Below are 24,819 nucleotides of genomic sequence, written 5' to 3'. Positions count from 1 at the left end.
TTGATTCGACTTACTTTGTACGAGTGTACGGGACGAAACAAAATGTACAAATGAACTCAGAAAAGAAGTGTTTTATGCGAGGAAGCTCATCAATCTGCCGAGTTTATCCACGGTGTTTTGCGGGTTTGATGTAATTAGTATGAATAATCGAGTTGTAACGTTAACTTTCATGCGATTTCTGGTTGTCTGGGGTGCTATAAACCTTTACAACGAGCGGCTACAAGATTTCAATACAATTCTGAATAAAAACTTTATAAATATCGCATTATATTGTTACACTTACATGAAATGTTAGGCTTTTAGGGATTCTTTGTTTTGACTTAAAAAACTAGAGCCTATACAAATAATGTAAAATATTTTTACATACACAGAACATAAAATTAAAATTCTAATGTTAATTTAATGTTCTGTATATGTAAAGATATTTTACATTATTTGTATAAGCTCTAGTTTTTAATGTAGACATATCGTATAGAGCTCTGCGTAAAAATCTTCCTCTATCTTTCACTTTTTCAAAATAATTGTGAACAACAATGCAAGAAGGAGTAAAAATGCCGTATAAAATCGTAACAGAGCAGTGCCCTCTATATTTGTATATCTGTTTATGTTTATGGCTGTATGTAATTGTTTAATATTATTGGCTTGCAACTATCTTAAGAAAGCTTCATGTTTATTAATATTTTCCAATGATTCCAATTATGCAGTAAAATTGGGAACATGGATTAAATCAGGCCTGCCCAAAGTCGCGCACTCGACATTGAAGAAGTCTGTAAGTCGCAGACGAAATAAGCCTATCTGTCTAGATAAGCAACATATAGAGTTTAAAGCTAGTGATTTTTAATATTTTCATTAAAGGTAATAATTTCTCTGGTCAGATTAATATTGCAAACGGATCAACCATTTATGTTAAAATAAACCAAAAAGGTTAGGCCGGCCTGGATTAGATTGATGAGTTGTAGTGTGTTTACTTTAAATTTATAAAAGGTTATGTCAATAAGTGAAGTCGTTATAAAACGGCATACTACCATGGGCTGGTCATATTGTATTCCTACGCACACTCAATGATGCTCAATTAAAAACATCTGATAATTCATTCGTGTTCAATATACGTCAAATTGGTCGTTAACCGTTAAAAATTCATAAAAATTAGTGTAACTCTAATATTCTCCCATGAACCCTTATATGGAGAAAGGGCAAGAATACAAAAATCGACTTTTTTCAAATTTTTGCCGATGAAAGATTTTTTAATATGCCGCAAGCTCTTTTTGACTACCAAGGCTAACTTTTAGTGAAAAAAGATCGGAGGTTCATGCAAGTTCGATAATATGTGTGTTGCAGCACACCGTGCGGGGGGAGGGGGTTACTTTAATTTTCATACAAAAAATCTTATGATGGGAGAGGGGGGTTGAAAAACCCCCAAAACTGTCTTACGTAATTAATGGATCGCCTTTTACGCGATCTTCCTTAAGGTTGCTTGTACCCCGGCCAGTACCGCGAGGAGGTAGAGATAGGAGTTGCTGGGCAGGAGGCTTAGGACCGCACAGGGGGGTCTATTTTATTCCTTCAAGTACGCGAGGTAGCAATGGTACGCAATGCCCAGACATTTACTAACTATGTCGTCGTATACATGGAAACTTCAAAATTACAAAACCTTACAACAGCCCAATTCCTAAGGTTGGAATTGCCAAGAACTTGACTATTAACCCTTATCCTCTCTTGATACGTTTTGAGCATTCGTAAAAAGACTCAAAAAATCATATCTCCGTTATTTCTGGAGCGACTTTTTAAATTTTACCACCAATGCAACCGGTCACTTCTCTAGTTTCCATATGTCATACAGAATATGATATTGGCCACATGGTTCCGGAGTTATTCCGGGGTGTAGTGGGGTAGGTTTTTTCCCGGATGATGATCCACTTACAAAGTGCTTCAGAAACTGTGAGATCTTCTGGATATTTAATTCTAGGTCAAGCTAAAACGGGTCCAATAAATTGCAGTTTAATATCTCGAGTTCAATTTGGACCACTTTTCCTAGTTTTAAATTACAGTCGACTCTCCACATCTAGATATCTCTCCCTATATTGATGATTTCATAAGTCCCATACATTTTCACTCTTCATATCTCGATATCTCCAATGGAGATTCTCCATGTCTCGATGTGTTTCTGTTGATTTTCCGTTCTCAATTTTCTCTCCGTATCCAATATCGAAGGTGACTAGACCAAAATTTTGGGATTCAAAACAAATTGGGAGTGCAAAATGACGTTTGTTTGTGTATTACTTTCTTGGCAACGGAGTGTTTTTCAATCTAGTATTCATCAAAAATTTGTTCTTTGTCTCGATCTCTCCCTATCTCGATGGTGCCTTCGATATCGAGATGTGGAGAGGCGACTGTAATTTTCCATTACATTTTACAATTTCGAATTTTTTTTTCTTTAAATGATAATTTAGTCTTTTGTCACCAGTATGTACACGTTGTAAAATTCAACTATTGAGCTGTTGAAAAGAAGTGCATACCTAGGTTAACCCTTTTGAGCCTGAGTGAATGCAAAAATACTAAATTATCACCGCTCAGCGAATACTTGACGGATTCCAATAATATTTTATCAGTATACTAGTACATATCTTGTTTCTAAAAGCGGCCAGAGGAACTCATAAGGGTCGGAGTTATTCCGGTGAATCACTGGGCAGTTCGGGTAAAAAAGGCTATTTTTGGGACATGCCTAGTTATCTTTATTGGTTTGCCATGAAAATCAATATTATTTGCATCAATCATTGAAATCAGATATTCAACATTCTTCATGAAGAGATTTAGACCGTTTAAAATGTACCGGGCGTGACCACTCGGACTTAATGCCCAGAAGAACTGGCTATCGGTTTGTTGGATACTAAACCGTTTCAATTCTCGAAAAGTAGATACCAAACAAAACAGTTCGCAAACATGTGTTCCCATATTCTTGGCACAGATGTTTAAATACAAATTGACCAATCATAGTAAACTTGAGATGTCCCGGGAACCCGCAAATGGTCATTTATAAGATCAATCAAATGCAGGAAACATAATTATCGAACTAAATAGCTTATCAAAAGCTTCACACTTATGCGTTTTTCTTAAAATTCTTCGATATAATGGCCACATTATAGCCAATTCCGAAACTATCTGTGACTTGAAATTTGCCTACCTATACAAAAGCACAGAACCATTTTCGCCCGAGACCTGCCCCAGTGACCTATCAGAATAACTCGGAACGGCCACAGGAACATTCCCGAGTTCTTTTGGCCACTTTTAGAAACTAGATACATGCAGGCTTGATAATTCTCCTCAACATCATCAGAGTTCGGTGACATACTCTAGAGCAGCGTGCTGCCAGTGCCTCTTTGCGAGGGAGCCAAAAAATGCTAAGCAGCGAGGCAACGAAAAATGAGCGAGGAAGATGCAGCACAAAAAAAAACCGAGTTAAATTCCATCAAAAAAGGGTGCTCTCACAACTCCCCGAGGACTGTCTGTTCGGGCGGCAGACTCGAGAGTTCGTTTGAAGTGTGAGTGATGGTGAGTATCGCAACGAGAGAGAGAGAGTGTCTGAAAAAATCCTCGCATTTTTTTGCACTCTCACTCGAATCGCTTGAGGATCTGTGTTGAAAATTTTGAGTTTATTTTTTTCTCCTCAGAAAAACGGCAAAAAAGCCTCCTCTTTGCATCGCAGAGGAGTTTCTATCAAGCCTGGATACATGTACAAGTATACTGATAAACATATTGAAATCCGTTAAATATTCGCTAAGTGGGTTTAGTTTTTTCTTTCACTCAGGCCTATAAAGGTTAAGAAAATTATGTAACATACTAAACACAAAACCAAATCGATACAATAAAATGGAAAGATATAACCGAATTTTTACACACGATGATAACAACCTATAAGCTAAACTAATATGCATTTAAAGAAATATACCATGCGTCTCCATTCCATTCCGTCAACCTCAAAAGGTTGCTTGTTTAAAAAAAAAGAGGTCCATTGTTTTACATTTTGTGTGCTACGTATTTCTGTAAGCTAATAGACTTGTTATTTATTTTATTTTTAGCATTTCACCTTTTATTGAGGTTTGCAATCAAATTACAGAAGCAGAGACAAATAATGTAGAGAACGGCTGCATCTTAATAAGATTTTCCCCCCATTGTCGACTTTGTAGAAAAACGATAAACCCCCATTTCCCTATGTCGACTGTCGGGAGACAATCCCAAGGAAAATGTACACTAGCCAATAAAATGACAAACGAACACACCACCACAAACAGCCCCCTGTTTGCAACACAGCATTTGAAGGACATGCCAAACGAATACCGACTGTATCCTTTTTTGACATCGGGCCGCCGCTCGCAATACAAGGACACGCACGCACACGACGACCACCCAACGAGCCTTGGCCTGGTGTCCAAATGGGAACGCATCGACCGCTCAATGTGGTACAAGATGTGAACCGAACAACTCGTGTGCGCTTCAATTTTTCGCTCGTGTCCATATCTCTGGTCCTTCTGGAGGAAAAGCAGGTCCTCCTCGAAGTCTAGAAAGTTTTCGGTTATTCGCGAAAAGTGTATCCGCAGATCGGAAACGGTTGCCCCAACACGAGCGGAAGTCAATAATTAGCGGGTTGGTTTGGAAAATTTGCCCTTTGGGGAAGAAAAATCCTGGAAATTTAGTGCTGTGCTGTGGAAAACCAGTGGAATTAGTCCATTTGGCCTTGTGATATTCTCATATAGTTATTCCCACATAAAAGCCTATTCAAGTGTTAACAAGAAGTTAGTTGTTATTGCAGAAAGTGATGAAATTGGTCCTGAACGACCAAATTATCGATTAGAAAACTGCAACTATATCAATTGGTGCTAAAGCTAAGAAGCGAAGAAAAGTTTGCACAAATTCCAAGAGAGAGAAAGAAAATGAGACTGGAGGTTGAGTTCAGAATCGATTAGTTGCTGCATTTGAAGGAGATGACTCTATCCTTGTTGCAAACAAAGTTTACGTTGATCCAAGGCAAGAATTGAACTATCCTAACTAACTAGTGATTGCATCGTGATCGGTCTATCTGTGGTGTGATCTATTGCAAAACCTTCTCTTCCTACAGTAATTGGGTGAATATTGACCTCTCTTTCAAAACCCTGCAAAACGATGTTATTTCACACTAAAACACACTACAAACCTGTTCACATGAGCTGTGCTATCTAGTTCTGAGAATACACTCGCTTTGTTCTAGACATACAATCAATGGGAGTTATCAATAAGCTTCATTCATTCTGAATTAGTGGTTCATTGACGTTTAACATAGAATTCATATGAATGTTTCATCAAAGATTTGTGCAATCATTATTCATTTATTGTGGAATAGTTCTAGATTATCAAATGGGAATCTACACAAACTTACCTTCTAGTTAAAATCTACTCAATGCTTGAACTGACCTCATAATCACATGTCTCATCTCATTATCACCCCAACCCCCACAGTCTAATGAAAGTCACTAACAGACCAATTTAAGGAAATCGATATCTTACTACTGCTAGTCGTATATCGTAATATGCACACTGCGATACTCTTCCTACCATTCAGGGTGGGCTGATATGTTCAGCAATGGTGTTTCAATAGTGCATTATGAAATTTAATATTTCGTCATGTGACGAAAGTTTTCATTGGGTAATTAATCTCATTGTGTCCTGTTCCGACAAACACGAGTCCATTGCAATGAATTATTGATGTACTGTGCAAGTATGAAGCAGTATCTCAATTGTGGAAACGACAATAACACGAATTCGCGGCAGCATTTGAATTCTATGATTTTACAAATGACTGACTCCAGCCCATTGATAGAGTAAAATCAGAATCAGGATAGGGGGTTCAGTTGCATATTAAAATGTCTTTTTATTTTTCTCAATGTGGTTCAATACATCAAGCATTTCTCAATAGCTTACCAACTCGGAACCGAGGAATTCTTGATTATTTTTAATAAAATATAATACAAAATGATTATTGAAGAATATCTAATTTTGTTATAACATAAAAATGCTTTGTTATAGATAGGTGCTAGTTATGAGTTCCCACGGTGCTCCCCAGACCGTTGTAGGAGAAAATCTCCATCAAATCTGAGCTCACCAGTCGGTTTTTGTAGCAAAGCTGCATATCTGGACAAAATTGAAAAAAAATGTAGGATCCATTTCGAAGATGTAAGTTTACAAATTGAACGGAAATAAGTGATATTTTAACAGATTTTCATTTACTGCAATTATTACATGGAATACACCATTAACACTTGGTTTAAAGTAGGTATTCCCAGTGATTTTTAATCTCTAGGCGTAGTTTTGAATCAAAAGATTGCTAAATGTAGATTTACGCCCCTTTTGAAGCGTAACCATTAGAAAAAAAAAAATCAAAAAGATTGAATACCCGATCAAAGTCCAACATCAAAAAGAAAGCAAGTCGAAAACATATCTTGTTCTCAGTATCAAGTTACTATCATAAGTCGATATCAATTCATCATTCGATATTCATTCGATATCATATTTTCTTTTCATTATGATGGCGTTTTTAATTTTTGGTAATATTGTAATTTTATATAATTTTGAATTAATTCGTGCTACGTATACAAACACTATGAGAATATAATAATAAAGCATTTAGGTATCTTTTCTCAGACTCATTTGTATATCAGAAGCAGTTTTCAATTTGTTTTAACTGATGCAAGAAATGTTTTTCATGAGTTTTAACAAGAAAATTTTTATGCTCTCAATTTTAAAGTTTTAACCATTAATACGACCAAAATGTTATCAAAATCCACGTCAACACAACATCCAAATTAGTTTTCTAAATGATACCAATCTTTACTCGTGTAGGCATTTCAATATCGTTAATCATGTTCAAATGATATTAACGACAAACTGCTATTACATGTCGAAGAAGTTTTCACTGATTTTTCATAGGCTCAAGCGCTATAAGGCATTACGAAGCCGATTGTATATTATTATGAATTCTGAACTTGTTTTGATAGCACAATAATCTGAATAACTAGGCGAACTTGAGCACTCATATTAGACATGTTTATTTTTTAACTTAACTTAACTTCAAAGAATACTATAGAAGGTTAAGCATACGATTGTGTGCTGCAGTCCGTCGTTCTCTGCTGAATCTCCGATATCGATCTTTGGGATCGGTTGAACGGTACAATCTAAATCAATGCAAGATGAAAAGTAGGGAACATAAAATAATATATTGTTTTGTTAAAGTCAAAATCATTCCGCTTGCGGGGCTTATTATTTCATGTCTTATTATTTTAAATCACACAAGACGTTTTAAGTTCAGCATAGATTAAAGCTAGAAATTGAAATGATCGATATTCATCAACTAAAATATAGTTAAACAAAGTAGTTTATGGCTTATGGATTATGTTCTGTGACATATTAGTCAGTATTTTGGTTCACCATAAACTGGTATGAATATAACACAAACTGAATATTTCGACATGAAAATATTTTGGTGTTCTTTGATAAAAAATCACCAAATCTTGCTTTACATCGCGGATTTATTTATTTTGGAAAAGTTATAAGCAAAAGAAAGGCTCGATGAAGAGAAATTGACCAATGGCTTATCTCTTTACAGTGTCGATTTCTTCGAAAGCTTTTATTTCAATCGAACACACACAGTCTTTAACTCTCAAGACAAACATTTAAAATTATGAACAGCAAGTAAATTAGCGACGATGTTGAACTCTTAGGATCAAAATAACGTTTTGATTCAAATTACGGACACTTAAGGCCTCAGTGGAGTAAAACTGATCAAAGAGCATATAAAATAAATCAGTTTGTATGATTCCTCCGCATTATCAAGCCTTGAAAACACTTAGCTTCCGAATTGTGAGTGAAAATTTCAATTCCGCAACGTGAATAATTTTAAATAAATACAAATGTGTGTAGACTTTCCATAATTCTTATTCGGGGCACTTCCTTACTTCTGCCTTGAGTTCCGGACACTTTGATTCAAATTCCGGACAGCTCATGAAAACAATAAATCGAGAAGTCAAATCATCAATTGAAATAGCTAAACCACTGAACAAACGTGAAATACAGTTGAGCAATGTTAATTTTCATAAATATCGTTGAAAAAAGTTGATTAAACGAGCTACAAAAGTGCGAACGTTTGAACGGCAAAAATTGAAACATTTCGTGTGGAATGTTTCCTATACAAAGAAGAGTGTCCGGAATTGAAAGCTGTCCGTAATATGAATCCAAACGGTACACGCTATGTCTGAACCAGACGATTATAAAAATCGAATGTACATCGGATTTTTTCTCGCTAGGGTTCAGTATTTGATCCATATTTTCATAATCGGAAGGTTTTAAAATATTCTATCGGTGAAGTTTTGATTTTTTACACTTTTCAGCTATTTTTCATACTAAAACCCATGAAAACCTCGTTTTTCGGCGCATTTCAGCCCATACAAAATGTATGGAAAAAATTTCACCGATAGAATATTTTAAAACTTTCCGATTATGAAAATATGGATTAAATATTGATCTCTAGCGAGAAAAAATCCGATGTACCGTAAAATGGGGTGAAGTTGATCACTTTCGAGCGATTCTATTCTGTAACTCCTATTAAAATGCATGTATTATTATCCATATATTTTTAAAACATGTACTGTCTGGATACCTATCGAATTATACCAACTAAATTTCGACGAAATGTTCATTTAACAATAAAAATATATTTTAAAAATCAAAAAGTGGAGTTTTTGATTCCGGGGTGAAGTTGATTAATTTATGTGATAAGTTTACTAAAATAAAGAGATATGCTATTCACTAAATTTGGGGTCACTGAATCTGGATCAATTATCAAAAATCTTACAACTTAATGATATATCGGTCAATTTTAAATTTGAATGTTGTAAATTACAGAACACTCCACATTAAACGCCTAAAGGTATGCAATTTTCTTTGAAACAACCGACTCACGCACATAAAAACACATTTTTTATTCAGAAAATGATTGTTTAACAACAGTGCAAACTCAAAGCTGGATTCACAGAATATCTGGAATGTATGAAACAGTTTATTTAAATGGTGTTTTTATATAGCCTTGTCAATAGTAAATTGTTTGAAGAAGAACCCTTCAACAGTTCATCAAACATTTCATAAAAAATCAGTTTTTCCATGGTATATTTATCTTGAATGTCAAACCAAACTTTGGAACATCAAGAGTAGCCATCAGGTAATACGACGTCACAGAAATGGTGCTAAATTAAATCGAATCATAGCTCTCTTGATAGTATATACAAGTGGGTACATGAATGATCAACTTCTCCCCACTGATCAACTACACCCCGAATTACGGTACATTCGATTTTTATAATCGTCTGGTTCAGACATAGCGTGCGGTACAAGCGGATGCTTCAAAATGTTCATTATTAGAGCAATTCTAGTTGAAGCAGGTACCCATCTATAGTATTCCAATTTTATGTTACTGATCGCTTGTATATGCTAAATCTAAAGGGTGATCCTTTCTATTTTCTCAAATTGATGGACCCCTCGTACGTCAGCTAGCTAAACAGTTGAGCTTGAGCTTGATTGGCCGCCGGTGGTTGCTACTCCAGTATCGCCAGATCAGCTTACACAAAGAACCAACCAAATGACTGCTTGGGACTTGGGGCTGGTGATCTTTTATTTATTTTTTGTGGTTACTATCGACTGTGATGGCTTACTTCTTTCTGGGTTTAGTTAGCTATACCAGTCTTTGAGCAGCTAAAACGAGTTTTGCTTCAACTTTCCGACGTTTCGCCGTATATTTCGCTTTTTTCAAGGATTACTATAATAAGGACGAAATAGGCCGTCATTGAAATTAGTACTGGGCATCGATGATTGTGGCTAATTCGTCTCACAATTGCAAATTTAAAAAAAAATCACACGGTTCTGCACTGACATAGCTGAACAAGTATCAGCATACTTTCTGCATGTAAGCGCAAGTAGCGATACTTTTCTGAAACAATATTACTTATAGTGACTGAGTTTTATCACTTTGAACTTGCAAGCTGCCAAAACGAATGATGGGCTATTGTTATAGTGTAGCCTTAAGTGAATAATTTATTTAATAAAATTTTGTGAACATTGTTTGTGTTGTGTGCTTACAGAGGCTGCGTTTTGTTGTCTGTATTATTGCTAATCTGACTTGAGATTGTCTTCTGTTTTCAATGGCGTCTCACTACGGCTAATATTGCATAATTCAATATTGAAGTTATCGATAGTATTTAGTTTTCCACTCACCCTTGACGTATCATTATAGGTAGCCGTTACTGATTTCTGAAATTTTTCGTCACTAAAAAGTTAACAACTGAGGTTTCGCCCGCACTTACGCTTTTCGATAAAAGCTCAACTCTAATTATCGCCCGCGCACTCTAATTTATTTTAAGGCAACAATGACGCCTGCCACGTCAGAATGCTGACCAATGAGGAAAAGGGAAGGAATTGATGATGCATGAAACTGGCTCTCACAGTAGACCGGATATACCCCTCTATCTACGCAAGTTTATGCGGAAAGGAATATGGGTGATAATTTAATGGCAGAGAGGCTTGCTGTTTGGTTAGCAGACTGCCTATGTATCAGGCGTAAGAAAAGGCGTGCCATAAATGATGGAGGAATGGAAGCGTAGGGAAACGGTTTTTTTGTCCGTCTCTGGTTCTAGCAAATGCTATGAACGAATTGAAAGATTGATAGTGGAAGATAGAAGCAAGTGAAAGATCTGAAGCTAAACACATTTTGGCGACCATTTTGAATTTGGCCGCCATCTTGAACTTTGTTAGAAAACCCGTTTTTTTTTTTCACCATTAGCGCACCGCTGGTTTTGGATTCTGAGATCACCAATCAATAAAAAACATCATTTTTCGTACAACAAAGCAACAAATTGTCAATCATTGGTGTTTTCTTCGAGTCGAGTGAAGAATAAGAGTGTTAATTTAAGTGAAAAAATCTGGCGGCCATCTTGAATTTTGACACCATTTTGATTTTAAGTAGTAGAATGAGTGTTTTACACACTTAAAACAAATCGCAGTATCCTGTGAAATAAATCACCGAATTTGAACTGTAATCCACAAAAATACAGATTTTCGTGTGAAATCTACTATTTTACCGGCAAAACCCGTGAAATCAACTATTTTACCGGGGAAAATCCGTGAAATCTTCATTTTTATACTGGAAAAAAAAATCCGTGAACAAGTAATTTTACTGCAAATCTGTAAAATACTAACGAACAGTTCGGTAACAGCGTTATTTACACCAAACTTCGGTTAAATCGTGTGAAAGCCACTCTGGCTGGCATGAGCTTCTCTTTGTTTCAGTTGTTGCACACCACTAACAAGTAGTGAAAGCTGGCTTAGTGGTAGCAAGCCTGCTTCCTGATCGATAGGTCAGAAGTTCGGTTCTCGGTCGAACCATTTTCTTGTTTTTCTTTATGATTTTGTTCAAAGATTGTACAGATTGTTCCGACCGAACCTTCAGCTGTTGAGATTACGATGAAATTTCACCGTAATCCGTATTTTTTTAAGTGTGTACATTGTTAGCATTTGTTGAATTCAAAGGCTACCATAACACTTACTCTATTTGTACTATTTTCCTACTGCTACGTCCTTTTTCTTCTCAGCATAATCTTCTATATAAATAAAAATGGAATGGTGTTTGTATGTCACGAAATGGCTTGAGAACGGCTGAATGGATTTGCATAATTCTTTCACTGTTGTATTCGGCAGGGGATGCGATGTGTTTTTGCGAGGAAAAAGTTTAGGAAAGTTTTCGGGATAGTCAGAAAAACGGGAGAAAACTAATCTGTCATTGTATATGGAAGAATTCATGACATTTTCCAACAGCCTACTTGATGGCAAGATGGTTTTCCGGGACCACAAGTTTGTTATTAAAACAAGTAATTGAACAGGAATTGTTCATTTCAATCAATGGTTAAATAGGGTTTTCTTCTATTGAATTCATAAATTCATTATTCCTGAATTCAAAGATATGTCGCAGAATCATTAAGTTATCAAAAACGCATTATGCAAGAAAATAATAATCTGTTTTAAAACCTAATTAAGCTGAGTAGCAGGCTCGATTTCTGTAGGGACGTTACGTTATGAAAAAGAAGAATAGCAGTATGAGTATTATTTTAGTGGTAGCCTCGGAAGTGCTAAGAATATGTAAACCTCATTCTACTAATTAAAATCAAGATGACGTCAAAATCCAAGATGGCCGCAAGTTTTTTTCACTTAAATTAATACACGAGAAAAATTCTGTGGTAAGAATAACTATTTTAGCTGACTACGCCCAGTCTTAAAACTATCATGGAAATTCAGACCAAATTACTATGTTTACGGTACACCCCACCGCATTACTAGTACCGTAATTTCGGGTGAAATTGATCATTTTTTACAGTTTTTCTAGTCTGTTTTCTATAATGTTAACAATGCCAAACAACTAAATGCAGGAAAACAAGTACGAAAGTGAACCTCATCGGCTCATGTACCGAAATTTTCTAACAAATGTCATATTAGTGTTAACAAATATCTCTGAAATTAAAAATCAGGGGATCTCATTTCGGGGTGAAATTGATCACTTGTCAATGCCATTATTGTTAGTTTTCAAAACAACTCTACATGATAAATTTGAGCTCCCTGAATCAGAATATGCTTGTCAAATTCTTAACAATGCAATATTTAAATAAATAACAAATAGTTAAATTTCAAGAGCGCTTAAGTTCACCCCCTAAAATGGTAGTTTTTACCGCACAATTTTTTTGCGTGTACTCTTAGGGCCAATTTCTTCACCCTCGCTAGTTTAATCATATGGGTAATCGTGGTTTACTGCATAAGCGAGGGTGAAGAAATCGGCCCTTAATCTTCACTCGACTCGAAAAAAAACATCAACGATTGAAAACTTGTTGCTTTGTTGTACGAAAAAATGATGTTATGTACGTCAAAATCGTAAAACATGATTTAGAAAATCGTTCATTTCGTATGGTAAATACCATTGCTCTCCTAGTTTTTGTAGCCTATCTTACTCAGTTTTTTTCTCAGCTTTCTGGTAGAGATCTCAGAACTCAAAATCACCCAAGTAACATAACAGCACTTTAAATCGCCCTGTGTGCCAATATAGCCCCATAAAACAGCTGATATGCCCTATATTAGCCGAATAATAGCCCTATAAGGCCAAAAAGGCGAATTAGCGGGCTAGTTATTACTTGGGCGGTGGTGCGTTAATATTGGAAAAAGGTTTTTCTAACAAATTTCAAGATGGCGGCCAAATTCAAAATGGCCGCCAAAATTTATTCAGCTTCAGATTGAAGCTATATCCTTTCTCTATACGATGCCGCTAAGTTTGCTATGTGTTCCAAAGGAAATATGAGACATAGGATGCAGAGCTACTTGGGCACTTCCATGATTCACTTTGGCATGGGGGGTTTTTCTTGGCCGAATTGTCTGTTACTTTCCAATAAGAAGCGCTTTGGTACTACGCATATTGTGACCGAATATGAGCTCCGTAGCTTTAAAAAACCCACTGCCGAAGTGAATCAAAAGTGCCAAGAATATAATCCGGCTCCCTATCACCTGAAGAATTATCTAACATTTATCAAAAACTGAGCTTTTTAGCAAACTGTTTAGCTAGCTTGCGTCCGAGGGCTCCATCAATTTGAGAAAACTAAAAGGACCACCTTTTAGTTTTAGCATATACTAGCGATAAGTGACATGAAATTGGAATTCTATCGATGGCTGCCGATGGCGGCCTGGTTTCAGCGAGAATTGCTCATTATCTTTTATTTTGTACTGCTGCTATTATAGTTAGTTTATTACCTTTCATTTAAAACACTACGCAGAATTCAGGATGGCAACAAAATCGATTTTACTGTGAGACTTAGTAGGATTCGATCAAAAAATCAAAACCAGAAAGGAAAAACTTAACAAAGTATAATGAATAGCTACGTATAACCGAAAACTAAACGAAATAAAATTTGGAAATATTCATTGAAGCAACATTAACATGTAATCATGAATTGCATGTGAGATGTATCGAAACGTGAGTAAATGGGTTTACCAAATTATCAAGCATATTGTTAGCATTAGCATTGCGTAGATGGTACAGCCCTAGACCGTTGTATGAGGGTTGCCTCATTCCCGTCCATTACCAAAGTCAAAAATTTGAGACTAACCCTTGACTCTTAAACAAGATTGACGCATCCTCCAATAGTTGAGAGCTGTCCTTGCCACGTCCTTGTGAATGCCGAGGAATGGGAAGAAATGATTAATTGAACCCCTACTTAAGAAAGATGCAGAGAACTCTACGATCTCTCATAGGTCTTACGGGATATTTTGGAATGTTAATGTGATGGGGAAGGCCATAGGATACGTTTGGTAGACGTTCTAGCACATATGAATTATATTTGGGTATTGGTTCATATTCGAACAAACACACCGAATTCTGCATTTGAAACCTCTCTGCAATTCAACGTTCAATCGACCGTCCAAATAAAAATGTCTACTCACGGGATTGTGTAAACGATCCGGATGGCTTGGGTCGCCTTCGCAAAACACTGAACAGCAATTACAAAAATCGAGAGAAAAAAAAATCATTTCTGTGACGCACAAAACAAACTCGCTTGCTGGGGCTTCATAAAGTGCACTCGCCTGGGGTTACTTTAACGTGTTATATAAAAAATCGTATCTTCAATATTTTTCTTCAATAAATCTATCACAGAAAAAGAGCCTGATGGTACTGGAATAATTTCAAACCTGTTTTCCGTTAGTTACACGGAAAATAAAATATGCTCCAGAAAACATCATGTTATTGCAGTTTGTCACAGACAACATTGAAATACGCCTTTGATAAACAACATATGAATAACATTTGAAATTCCTCTTTTATCTTTTTTTTAACTATTGCATCTAATGGAAATCTAAATCGCCTTAAAAAAGGCGTAACACTAAATTTTGTCATTCTCTTGGTTCAAAACTCCGCCCAGATATTTCAAATAACTAGATGAAGCAACTTTGAATCGAGTTTTGATGGTATGATGTGTTTCTTCTGATAATCCCAGTTAATAAAAAAACCGTTTAAATTGCACTGATTTTCTCTGAATCCTGTAAAACTAGTGGCATTATATTTTCAAAATCATGAATCAAAATAATACTCATGTTGAAATTTCTTTCTCGGGCAAACAGATATAACTCGAGTAATTTTTGCTCGTATTTGGCGTTTCTATGCTATCGCCACTTGTACTGACTTAATTAAAAACACTTTTGCTGAACATGTCTTTTACGAATTAAATAATATACATTAAAGTGCGTGATACATCTCTTATAGAAAGGCTACATTGCAAAAAAGACATAGTAAACAAGTAAACTCAAACATAAAGTTAGTAATAACGCAAATGTTTTGAAAATAAATTCTCGTTATTTGTAGTAATGCGTTCAATGAGAACTAATTGAATCACTTTATATCTTTCAGAACAGATTTTTAAACCGTATTCAATCAGATCTCCTATTATATGTCGCAAACTGCCTCCTACTGCAATTCGCAATTTCTCAGTTTTGATTTTCTTTGTCTGTGGCTGAGGCATAATGTAAACTTATTACCTACCAAATTTAACTCGAATCAATTTGACGACAGCTGAGAAATTGTGGTGGACGTATTGTGAATCGCAGCGTCTAATAGGGGAAAAGCGTCAATTTCCGATTACTACTTTCGACCCCGACGATTGAGGCCTACTTTGTATGGAATTTCAAAAATTGTCACAGAACTCTTGAAAATTAGTGCTTTACCTGATTGTTCTTATACCTAATTTTAAAATCACACGGGAAGTAATTGTAATCATCAACCATTACTCCTTCGAATAATTGAATCTCAGATTCCACACCAAATAGCTATTAGAAAATTTATCACTATATTTCTATCAGGGTTGTTAACGTTAATCAACGATTAACGCCGTTTCGTTAATCCGTTGACGTTAAATTGTAACGGTTAACGAAGCTTGCGTTGATTGCGTTGAAAAACAATTTAACGATAACGTTAACGTACAGCGTTGATTCAAAATTTTCTATACACATATACAGATATATGAATTTTTCATGGAAGCTCTAGAAATCCTACAAGAGTGTAGTACATCAGTTTGTAAATTTATCAATTAGTGTTAAACAGTGAATGATTTGTGCTATTTTATCAATGATCTTCTCAAATGTTTTGCAGCATAAGACTTCTTAGGGGATGACTTAGTTATACATAGTCATAGAATATTTTAGAATCACTTCAATAGTGCAACAGCAACTTGTGCTTATACAGTGCCCGAAATTCCTATAAGCGCATGACCATTTTTCACCGGCACATATAGTATGAAAGTCCAATACTTCAATAAATCATCTCTGCTTTTAGGTATTCGGATAATATGATATTTCTACCAACTACTAAGACTTTTCTTTCAAACAGTTTGGAATGAAGAGGAAAAAACGGGATTTGAGTATGGAAATTCTTATAAGCGCACCTTTATTTTCAGATCATAAAAAATCATATCACAAGAACACAACAACTTTAGTACTTGGTTTGTTTACCATTTTTCAGAATTGTTTCATAAATTCGTTTCGGCATTGAATCGACGAGGTTCTGCAGCATTGTCAAAGGAATTTTACGCCACTCCTCTCTAACAGCTGCTTCCAGCTCTCGAACTGATCCGAACTGCCGTCCTCCACTGTAAACCCGTCTTGCGAGGATTCCCCAAAGATTTTCGATTGGGTTTAGGTCCGGACTCCGCGCTGGCCAATCCATAACTGGGATGTCCCGCTCCAAAAACCGTTGTTTGGAGGCCTTGCTGACATGGATCGCAGCGTTATCTTGTTGAAAAACAAATTCGTTTTCCATCACATCCTCCGTAAATGGGATCAAAACACTGTCCAGAAGCTCAACATAGTTTTCGGACTTCATTCTGGTAGTAATTGTTGCAATCGGGGTTTTACCTCTACGTGAAAATGCAGCCCAGACCATCAAACTTCCTCCACCGAAATTTCTGCTCAGCTTCACTTGCGGATCCTTCCGAAGATCGTGCCAATAATACGCGCAGCAGTCAGGACCATCAAGATTAAACTTCTTCTCGTCGGAAAAAATCACGTTGTTCCATTCCCGCTTCCAAGACATATGGTTTCTGGCAAAATCCAGTCTTGCCTGAACATGCCTCGGAGTAAGGTTGGGTTTTTTGGCCTTTTTCGTGTACACCATGTGTCCAGATCCACGTAGTATTTGAGATACTCGCCTTGTTGTGATGGAAAGACCCAATTCCTTCTTAATACCGGATGAATCCAGCTCCCCGGCTTCACCAAGCTGGATAATTCGGTTCCTCTCACGGTTGGTGATCTTGGAGTTGCCCTTGTTTTTCTTCCGGATGCCGTAATTCTCACCTTTCTTCAGGAAATTTCGCATGACCGTCTCTCCTCTACCGATCCTCTTGGCGATTGCACGGTTACTTTGGCCAACATCCTTCAATTCAAGGATTAATCTTCGCTCCGTTTCGTCCAAGAACTTTCCTTTCGGCATCTTGAAAACTGTCAACAAACAACACTGTGCACGAATCGCAAAACTTTCCGCACGCATCCGTTTACATCGGCAGCAAAAGAAAATGACAAGTTTTTGTAGTGTGAGTGAAGCAAACACAAATGGCGTTAGCTTGGACACTGTGCGCTTATAGGAATTTCCTGGCCAAAAAATGATATTTTTATTTCACAAAATCGAAAAATTATTAATTTTGACTGTCTTTCATACAACCAAGTGGAAATATAGTTAATATCATTTTAGTAACAGATCGTCAATGTTTTATGTAATAACTAGTCGCAAATGTTGAAAAATGCGTGTGCGCTTATAGGAATTTCGGCCACTGTAGGTGATTCAAAACTTTTTGGGGTGTTGCAGAATTGAAGTAGAGAATTGTCATGTTCGGTTATGCGATTGTATCCATACTTTGATTTAAGGCACTTACGTATACGTACATCCATTTTTAAAACGTATGCTTGCTGAATTGGATAAACTTACACAAAGGTTTCACCACAGATAACAGATGTTTATGCTTAATCTTCTGAAAACCTGTGTAAATATTCAAACTGAAACTGAATTGCGTCAAACAGTGGTGAATATCATTATCTTTAAATAATTCATATTCACCACTGACATCGTTATGGGAACTTAGCGATAACAGCGCCACCATGATGTTGCTTCTTGTATTGCCATATAAAATAGCCGTTAATTGCCTTACACACTTTTAGAATCGGACTTAAACGTCTGTTATCTGTGGTTTCACTATCCATATAGTTTATATCCAGAAAAATAACACAGGAATGATGTGTTTGAATAACTGTCAAAACATAATTGGGCGCCCAAATCCCTACTTCATATTTCTAATCGTCGCAAAGCTGTTTATCATTAACCATATTAATTTGAAAACATCTTTTTATTTAGCGTAAACTTCGCCACATGTGACACACTTGTAAACCATAACGGAAGCACCCAACCTTATTCCCTTATGTACACGGGGTCTGGTAGGCGCAAATAAAACACACCACGACACACAATGATTCAACTGCACGTGCTCTACTGAACTAACAGTAACAGACCATGCAATCTACATACAAGTACACACGTTTCAGGGAAAATCCAGCATGGTCACGGGGTTTTCCCCGTTTTCCAGGAATGACACCACCCACCACCGTCATCAATTCATTTACCAATCCTGTAACCAGTTTTCAGCTCACATTCTATTCGAAAATTTACCGTAGTAACAATCCACTGATGCAAAAAGTGCCAAAGATGATTGAATAAATTTTGATTTATTAAACCAAACTTTGGATAGGCAACATTTTTCAACCCCATCGAAACTGGTAAACATTTGAACACTGCCATCTGCCATCTAGTAGTAGCGTACATAGATAGCCTCTACACCTGAAGCGATATATGTACATACAATTGTCTACTTTTAGGCTGAGTGTCACGTTCAAAAGCTTGCTTCGATTGTTGTTTCTATTTTTGTGTTTAGAACTGCGACAACAATAATGTTATGTTTAGTTTGTCTGATTTTGCTAGTTTCGACGCAATATACGATGTGTGAGCCGTTACTCTGTGCTTCGTTTAGCTTGTGTTTTCATTACTGTTTGTGTGTCTGCTATGGAGTAAGTATAAGCAGAAGTTGGCTCTTTCAATGCAGAACGACAAAATAACTAGAGGTGTTCATCGATGGATATCAGTTTTCATCGTGGGTGAAAGCGAGGATTAATCACCGACAACATGTTTGCTTCCCTTTGATAAAATGACACGTGTGAGTGATAACGAATGGGAAAGTTGCATACAACAGTGTTGCACGCGTCAAAGCTTAATCTAATTATTGGAGTGAAACTAGACAAAGAGAATCCCGCCTACTCGTTTACCATCGCATTCTGGGAAAGGACAGAGAATGTTTATCGAGGATACAAGCAATGTGAATCTAATGCATTTATTGAACCCTTTTTTTGAATAAAAATTAGAACCAGTTTCCTGAACAACACATAGATTGAGTCATAATTGAGTTACTGCAACCAGAAAGTAAAAACTGTGCTACAGTTGCCATACAGTTATGGATAACCCACAGATGTGGATCAGTGCTAGATTGAACCTAAATATTTAATCAATTAGCATTGCAATGACGCAACTTACATTTTGTGTACTTGAACCAATATATACAGATTCGCAATATTTTATGGTGGCCTGTTATACACATATCCTGTTCCATTGAAAGCAAACTGTCAATGGGATAATCCTAGAAGTGATGATTCACAATTGTGGTCAGTGCTGTTAAATGTCAATATTTTGGAAAATTTCCAATCACCCTACCATGTGAAATATAGCATCAACAAATATTACCAACCGATAGTGGTATGGAAAAAGTCACCTGGAAAAACGTTTTCGGATGACTTTTCCCTCGAGGAAGGATGATATAAGCAATATTCCATTGATGATGCAAATGCAATGATGCAAAACCTGCAAAAAATTTAGTTTTTCTGATAATACCCAGTATGGCAGCAAAACTCAATATTTTTATTATTTGCAAATGAAACTCTTATGTTTTCTGTTTATTAAACCATGTTATTGTCAAGGGGTTGTTGATGAAATTTCTGAGTTATGGGAGTTTGAATTCTTGGCTCAAATTGTCAAAAATCGAGGGGTCCTCAAAAACTGTTCTAATTATAACTACCAAGTGGTCCATCAATTTGACCAACAAAATGCAGTTTCTTTACATACTCTCTTTCGAATGAGCATAAATTTGAACATTTTGAGAAACCAAGTGTAAATAGTGGTCCGGTCTCAGCGAGAATTACTCAAAAATAGACCAATCTGCTTGTCTTTATTTTATTTGCACTGTTATGATCCGGCTAAATTCAATGTTTCCAGGAGAAACCGAAGATCCTTGAAAAATGTTCCATCGTGCAAATACTCATTCAAACATATCGCTGGAATTTCTTCAACAATTCTGCAAAAAATATATATATTTAAAAGAACTTTATAATCTGCCTTGAATTTTTCTATGAATGATGCCACAAAATATTATAAATTTTATGAAATCATTTTGAGAAATTTACTAAAAAGTACATCCAGAAATTCCAACGGTAATTCAAATCAAACTTCTTAAGAATCACTTTAATCTTAGTAAGGACCTTGGGTCTTTTTCGACCCATTTCAAAATTCAAATCAATGTAACTTTTGATTGAAATAACCTAGCGATTTGAAATTTTCTTTCAATTATTTTTTTGTGAAGAATTTTGTTTTTGTGGAAACAAAGGTTTTGAATTACCACTAGGAGAGATTCCATAAAAAAAGTTACAAATTGTGACTTCGGGTCGTTTTCGCAAAAACAGCTCCCAATAATCTGTGTGTTGACCGTTGGACTTGAATGAAAGGCACACATGTCTCATGGAGATCCGGATTGTGGCCACCGGGAACCTGCTACATGTGTCGTTTTAGAGACCCTTACTTTGACAACCAGTAGTTTCGTAACTAAACAAGTAATCTGAATCGTCCTCATATTATTGAATAGGTATTCACGTGGTCTGCGAATAGAGATTATCAATTCACTTAGTTATTCATACCCGGTTCCGATTGGTCTTGCTGATTTGGCGACATCAATTATCTTAAGCTAAGATCTACAAAAAGGAAACACAATGAACTAAAATCTATGCCATCATCATGGCCGAATTATATCACTCACATGGGAATGCCTGTTCCCTTGCACTTGGGCCTACTAAAACATCCACACTTTTCAATAATTTTTCCGATTTCTAAAATAATTATTTAGATAGAATTAATTTTTGAAGGCGTATATGTGGGCCTCTAACTCACTTGGCGTTTTCGAACAGCTTATAATATCTAAGCAAATCTTCTAACTTTCGCTGACTAATCTGGGACTACGTCCACTTTTGATCACCGTTCGACTCGGAAAGGCTGATGACCAGAATGTTTGACTCTTTGTTAGAATTATATAATAGATTGTTACCACGTATATCGCAACCCCAATCCAACCTAATAGTTTTGACAGCAGCCAAGATCATTTGAGTATCTGTATTAAAATGCATTTGAGTACCGTTTTGTCTCAAATTCCGAACAGACTCATATTCCGAACACTCGGTTTTTGTATGGCGATTTGTTTGAAATGTTTCGCTGAAATATGTCACCAAATAACAAGGAAACGGCAGTCAATTGCAATTCAATTTTAACGTCTTCAATATAATTTATACCGCGGAAGTAGTGATGATTCTCTAGTTTCAGACCAGAAGAACAAGCACAAATAAATTTATTAGCGAAATTATTCATTTGAATACGATTTATTCGTGCTGTTCGGAATTTGAATCAAGGTGTTCGGAATATGAGACAGAATAAACACAGTGTTTGGCATTTGAATCATAATGTTGTTCCACATTTTGAAGTAAAAGCAATACTATAACTAATTGAATCAACATTATTATCGGTACACCCAACAGCAAACAGTTAGGCTTTGCGATAAAATTAAAATTTACACGAATATCTGCCAATTTATGCCAATCAGATGCATTTGAAGTCACTATTGGCCTTAAGTGTTCGGAATATGAGTCAAAACGGTATCCAACGGTTGCTTAGAACATGTTGGATTCGAAAAGATGGCGGCGCCGCATACTGCTGATTGTTACTCACAATAAGTAATCCCTAACAGGATACTCATCAGTTAGAAGAACTGAGTTAAAGCGAAATAGGCCGTCATTGAAATTTGTACCCGTCGTTGATGATTGTTGCTAATTCATCTAACGATTTCGAATCAAAGAAAATCAGTTGGTTTTGCACTGACACAGCTGAAAAAGTATCAGCATACTTTATGCATGTTAGCGCGTACAGTGATACTTTTTCAAGTCAATATCAACTATCAAGACTGAGTTTTATCACTTTGAAATGCAAGCTGAAAAGTCATAATTGTTGCCAAAACGAATGACGGGCTACTTAGCCTTAAGAAGTAAGTGAGTTCAGAGATTGCTTTGAGATAAAAGAATGGTGGTTGCTATACCGACCACCGGGAGGCGCTACCGGCATATAAGTGATTGGTTGTATATGGCTACTTCTTCAGTTGACTGTTTAACGATAAACTTGCGACGATCGACGCGCCACCATATTTTATATAACGGAGGTTATTAGAACTAACTTGGAGGTGATGATTTGGAGGTTATTTGGCAATTTGTAGGTTAAAATCACCTCCAAACACTAGCGATTTTGCGGTGGGATGTTGACGTTTGATCACGAAATAGGGTACGATTGAATCAGACTTTTCATGGAGAAAAGATGATCAATCGATTTATTAAAAAAAAACTAAAACTGGTAACAATATTGTAACCATGTTACAACATGTAACTCTTCTAGTTCAATTATTGATGAATAACCACTTTGGTTCTTCTGGCCAACCGAAATAACCCAGGAATGACCACCGGAGATACCCGTATTGTGAAACATTTCAGTTTTTGCACCAAAACTAGGCATGCGACGGCTCATCCTTCATTTTGGATACCTGTGATTCGCCTAGTTTAATTATAAGTGAATGACCACTTGTGGTGATATCTCTTTTGTGGGACATGGGTAACGGCTCAATTTTCCTAGTTTTCTGAGCACGTGACCCATCATCTCACATAATAATGAATGGATGGCTGGTCTGGTCCTCTGCTGTCACTGAAATAACCCAGGAATGAAACCCGTATCGTGGGATACATTAGTTTTTGTAGCATAACAAGACATTCGAAGGCTCTATCTCCCTGTTTTCTTGGGCATTTGACTTTTCTCACACAATTATAAGTCAATTACCACTCAGGTCCTCAGGTTTAAGGTTGGCCGACGACGCTGCAGAATCGATACCCGTTTTTTTTTTTTAATTTCTTTATTAGTATCATTCGAAACATTACATTCATTTCTTATATCTAGGTGTTCTGTGTTATTAGACAACACTATCATCCTAATTTGGTAAAACAAATTTAAACACCCGTTCTTTTTATGTTTAACAGTCAGGTCTCTAATGGAACTGCTCACCACTTTTCTACCATCATTATTTCTCTATTGTCTTAAATCAAACACAGCTAAGTTTTGAGGATATCTTACTGAAATTCAACTGAATCATCCCATAAACCAACGAAAGTTTTAACTATAGCGGCGATTATAGGATTTTATATATTTCAAATACCGATTGTTGCCCATCATGCTTGAGAGACCCCAATTATTTTCTCATATTCAAAATCATTATAAATTAAGTTCAAACATTGGGCTATACGTCAATTTTTCATAGGAACAAGAAGAGTAAGCGATACGGTAACCTTAAAATTTAACAAGTGCTAACAAGGTGAAAAACTCATTCTACTAGTTAAAATCAAGATGACGTCAAAATCTAAGATGGCTGCCAGTACAATAAATGATGTTGCAATGATTGCACTTGCCATATACGTCAAAATTGTAGAACATGATTTATAAAATTTCATTTCTTATGGTAAATATCGTTGCTCAACTAGTTTTTGTAGCCTTCTTCTTCTTCTTGGCATTACGTCCTCACTGGGACAGAGCCTGCTTCTCAGCTTAATGTTCAATGAGCACTTGCACAGTTATTAACTGAGAGCTTTCTTTGCCAAAGTTGCCATATTTCGCATTCGTTTATCGTGTGGCAGGTACGATGCTACTCTATGCCCAGGGAAGTCAAGGAAATTTCCATTACGAAAAGATCCTGGACCGACAGGGAATCGAACCTAGACACCTTCAGCATGGCTTTGCTTTGTAAGTGAACTGAACTGAACTACTCGGCTAAGGAAGGCCCCCAGTTTTTGTAGCCTATCTTACTCAGTTTTTTCTCAGCTTTCTGATTGTTACCTCAGAATTCTAAGCAGCGGGGCACTGATGATGAAAAAACGATATTTCTAACAAAATTCTAGCTGGTGGTTATTTTAGAAATGGCCATTTCGCAAACTGTTTAGCTAGCTGGCGTATGAGGGGTTGACCAATTTGAGAAAACCGACAGGACCACTTTTTTTTTGGTATCATTCATAACATTACATTTATTTTCTATATCTAGGTGTTCTGTGTTAGACAACACTATTATCCTAATTTGGTAAAACAAATTAAAGATTTCATTAACATTTTGTTAACAACATATTACATTTCATTTGCCGTAGCAGTTCAGATTTTTTTACAGGTGAGTTGATTTCACCTGCTTATAAGAGAAAAAACACGTTTTCAATATACTTAACCTAACTCAACCTAAA

At 36.3% G+C, this 24,819-nt stretch overlaps 1 protein-coding gene across 1 annotated transcript in view; it reads left to right on the top strand.

Moving 5' to 3' along the window:
* The first annotated feature begins 4,455 nt into the window (after positions 1-4,455).
* LOC110676690 (solute carrier family 41 member 1) overlaps positions 4,456-24,819 on the top strand; it is a 221,527-nt gene continuing 201,163 nt past the window's right edge. The window contains exon 1 of the mRNA XM_021845565.1: positions 4,456-5,022. Coding sequence (XP_021701257.1) covers positions 4,980-5,022 — 43 coding nt within the window. The 5' untranslated portion in view covers positions 4,456-4,979. The remainder of the gene's footprint in view (positions 5,023-24,819) is intronic.

Source organism: Aedes aegypti, chromosome 1 (assembly GCF_002204515.2).
Source record: "Aedes aegypti strain LVP_AGWG chromosome 1, AaegL5.0 Primary Assembly, whole genome shotgun sequence".
Taxonomy (NCBI): Eukaryota; Metazoa; Arthropoda; class Insecta; order Diptera; family Culicidae; genus Aedes; species Aedes aegypti.
Note: the sequence above shows the minus strand (reverse complement) of the source record. Positions and strands in the feature narration are given on the sequence as shown.